At 51.0% G+C, this 3,726-nt stretch overlaps 1 protein-coding gene across 1 annotated transcript; it reads right to left on the reverse strand.

The window, feature by feature from the left end:
• Nucleotide 1: 1 nt before the first annotated feature.
• tpi1b (triosephosphate isomerase 1b) lies at nt 2–2,988 on the reverse strand (the record flags this gene model as incomplete). The annotated part of the gene is made up of 6 exons (XM_008280192.1): nt 2,784–2,988; nt 1,191–1,314; nt 1,031–1,115; nt 819–951; nt 564–649; nt 2–145 (listed from the first exon to the last, which is right to left on the reverse strand). Coding segments are annotated over exons 1-6 (681 nt in total), but the record flags the coding sequence as incomplete, so codon positions are not given.
• Between the last annotated feature and the right edge of the window lie 738 nt (nt 2,989–3,726).

Genomic DNA, 3,726 nt, shown 5'->3' on the forward strand with positions numbered 1-3,726 from the left:
GAGAGGATGAACGGAGATGGACAGTGATGGACAGAATGAGTGAATGGATGAACTGACCTCCGTAGATGATCCTCACAGAATTGGCGACGCTCTCGGACACGTTGGTCTTCAGCCAATCCCTGAGCTTCTCATGAACCTCCTGAGCCTGAGATCAATGAGACGCCTGATTATTGATCATCAGTAAAACATCTGGAGGCTGAACTCTGCTGCTGCTGCTTCACTGGACGCTTCAGTTCTTACTGGACTGTACTGGTTCCCATTTAGTGATGTTTAAACTACTTCTGACCCAGTCCGTATGAATCCAGCTTCTCTGTTTGGTTTCACTCTGCTAACTTTGGTTCTGGTTCTGGTTCTGGTTCTGTCTGCATGGCGCTGCTCGTTGCCGGCTGTACTGCGGCATCGACGGTGCTTAACGTCTTATTTTATACGTGGGCTGTTTAGTCCTTCTGGTTTAGCTCCTCTACTTTAATGTGCAGCACCTCGAGGCTTAAAGTCACCGTCATCATCCAGTCAGTGACACGCTCCTAATATTTACCTGCTGATAGGTGTTTTCAGGTGTTTACCTGCTGGGGGGAGGCGGTTTTGCCGGTCCCGATGGCCCACACGGGTTCGTAAGCGAGCACCACTTTGGTCCAGTCCTTTACATTGTCTGTGAAGAAAGGTGTGATAAGACTAAGTTTGTGTTCTGCACGTTCTCAGATTTGTGTTGTGGACGAGTGCCGTCCGCTGCCTTCACCTGAGTCGGCTGGGACAGGCTCCGCCCCCAGCGACCCAGGTGAGGTTTAAGGTGTAGAGATGATGGATGGAGGAGTTCATACCTGCGATGACCTTGGTCTGAGCGAACACCACCTTCTCTGTGATGCCGCCCTCCCTCTCGTCCAGCTTCTCTCCGATGCAGGCGATGACGCCCAGACCGCTTTCCAGGGCGTGGGCCGTCTTCTGACCAATCAGCTGCAGGAGCAGACACGTTGCTGAACTCGTGTTGGACGGACTTTACCTGTTACACTTTGAGTGACTGGCACAGACTCACCTCGTCGCTCTCTCCGAACACATGACGCCTCTCAGAGTGACCCAGAATGACCCAGTTCACGCCACAGTCTTTGATCATCGCAGGGCTGCGCAATCAGAAACAAACGGATCAGAACCTGATAATAAACACGTCTGACATTGATAAGTTCACCTGAACGTACCTGATCTCTCCGGTAAAGGCACCTTTGGGAACTTTGTAGCAGTTCTGGGCTGCTACGCCGAACTTGGTGTCCAGTTTGGACCTGGCGAAGTCCAGGTAGATGGACGGAGCGCCGCACACCACCTCTGTTAGAGATCAGAAACACTCCGCTTCAGTACACCAGAACCTTCAGAACATCAGTGAGGAGATGCAGCTTCATAGGACAGCAGAGTTTATTGATGACGGATCAATAATCAATAACTGCATCTGTTCAGTCATGTAGAACTTCAGACGTTAAAAACAGATTCTAATGTTGTGGCTGATTTTCAGTGATGTGAGAAGAAGTTCTGTGGAGGTAGAACCAAAACCATTCAGTGGTTCTGTATCTGATCAACAACCCCGTCAGAAACACAGAAGAACTGCAGGAATCCAAAGATAAAAACCAGTTCTGGGCGTTCAGAGTCACACCAGATGAGGTCCAAACGGCTTCCTTCAGCTTTTCAAAATAACTTTTTACTTTCTCTGCAGATTGACTCGAACACATGATTCCTCCAAATAAAGCTGAAAATTCCTGCATTTTTCCAGAAAATATCAGAGTACAGCTGGACTCAGAACCAGTCTGTGGTTCTGAGTCCAGTTTTCAGTTAAGCAGCAGCAGAATAAAAACTGTAAACTTTCAGCAGGACTCTAGAGAGTTGGGCGTGCAGGCGGCGTGCGCTAAAGCCAACACAGTGTAACTCTATCTTAGTCTATATTAAACACAAGCTGGCATTATGGGATGTAAAGGTCATTTGTTTGCGGCTGCATTAAAGGTCAGAGTTCAGCGTTGGAAAGGTCGCCGCATTCTGCAGAGGTCAGAGTCGAGTCGCGGGTCGAGTTCAGCGGGTCGCAGTCTAAATAACCTGCTGAGGGGAGTTTCCATTTATTCATTAACAGAACAAAGGTCAGAGGACGGACTGAACAGAGACGCTCCTGAACGCATCACGCTGCTTTCAAACTATTAGAAGCACTGCTGTCAAGTCAGAGAAGCCGTGGGAGTGGATTCCAGCTGAGCCTGAACTCACATCTGGACCAGAACACTCTAAACTCCACCAACAGCAGCCTGGAGGTCCAATCTGAGCAGAACAAGTCGGATCCTGTGAACCACTGACTCGGAAGCTGCCAGTCGAGTTGTGTAACTGAGACGTTCACTGACCCGCTGGAAACCAGCTGCTGCTGCGTTCAGGGCCCGCTGGAAACCCCGCCACCTCCAAACCAGTCCGGTCTGAGCCGAACCCTGACCTTGGAGCTGAACGCGGTTTTTGTTCTGTTTAGTTCTTATTTTCTTTTGGGTTTTAGTCCGGTTCTGTCCCGACCTCACTGCTGATGCACCTGTTACGACCTCCGGCTGCTGCTGAGCTGTCCGGGGCTCCTGAACGCACCAGCAGCTGCTGGACTACGTGCTGCTGAGCGCGCGCACCGACATGACGCGCCTCCATCATCTGCTGCAGCTTTCACTGAGCAGAACCAGAACCGGAACCAGAACCAGCTGTTGGCTCACTGAGGCTAAAACCCAAAAAGGCTCAGAGCAGCAGGTCTGCAGAACCAAGCAGCAGAACTCAGACGGTCCACGTACCGACGTTCGGGTCCGTCTTGGCCCCGTTCATGGTCTGGATCAGGTCCCCGAGACTCTTCTTGTCTCCGTTCATCTTCCAGTTTCCTCCAACGAAGAATTTGCGGCTCATGTTTGCGGGTTCTGGGCTCGGTTCTGGGCTCGGTGCGGGTCTGAAGCGGGTCCGGAGCGTCGTGCGGGGCAGCGGGGCGGCGGCGGGGCGCGGGGCCTCTTATAGCGGCCCTGGTCCCGCCCACCGCGCGCTGCCATTGGTCCACACAGGCCCGCCCGTGAACGCGTCTCACCGCGGAGGACGGGGACGAGCAAAATGTCATGATGCGTTCAGGACCTGTGGGGAAACAGAAAGGTCGCTCCCCTTCAAATCTGATTGATCTTTACAGTGAATCTTTACCTGCAGCTTCTGTGTGGAGCAGGAGGCCCGACGCGGTCCGTTCTCATGGTTCTTAAGTTTCTAAAAACCTTTGACGCTGAGCACTGGGTCCAAAATCCTGCTCACCACTGGCAGGTTTTATGTGCCGGACACTGTGCAGCTGGTTTCTGTGCTCTGCAGGTCTTCAGCGTTTAGCAGCCGTCATCGTATCACATGAACAGATTCGAGGTTTAAAAGAGCAGCAAAGAAAAAAATGGTTCTTGAACTATTGAAAGGCCCATAAAATGACCCGCCTGATGTTCTGATGCACTTTAATGTGATATAAACGGAGCACAGTACTTTAGATCTGAGTTTAAGATCCAAACATGGACACAACAGAAACGTAGAGTCTGACTTTCTACACGTTTACACACAGAAGCTCCAAAATGGTTCCTCCTCTGTGGAAAAGTTAGATTTACCATCAATTTGTCTTTGATCCTGAGGCTGATGTCAGAGATGTTCTGGATGGTTCTGTCCAGACCGATTTGATCCTGAGGCTGATGTCAGAGATGTTCTGGATGGTTCTGTCCAGACCGA

Source organism: Stegastes partitus, unplaced genomic scaffold (assembly GCF_000690725.1).
Source record: "Stegastes partitus isolate 25-593 unplaced genomic scaffold, Stegastes_partitus-1.0.2 Scaffold184, whole genome shotgun sequence".
In the NCBI taxonomy this organism is placed as follows: Eukaryota; Metazoa; Chordata; class Actinopteri; family Pomacentridae; genus Stegastes; species Stegastes partitus.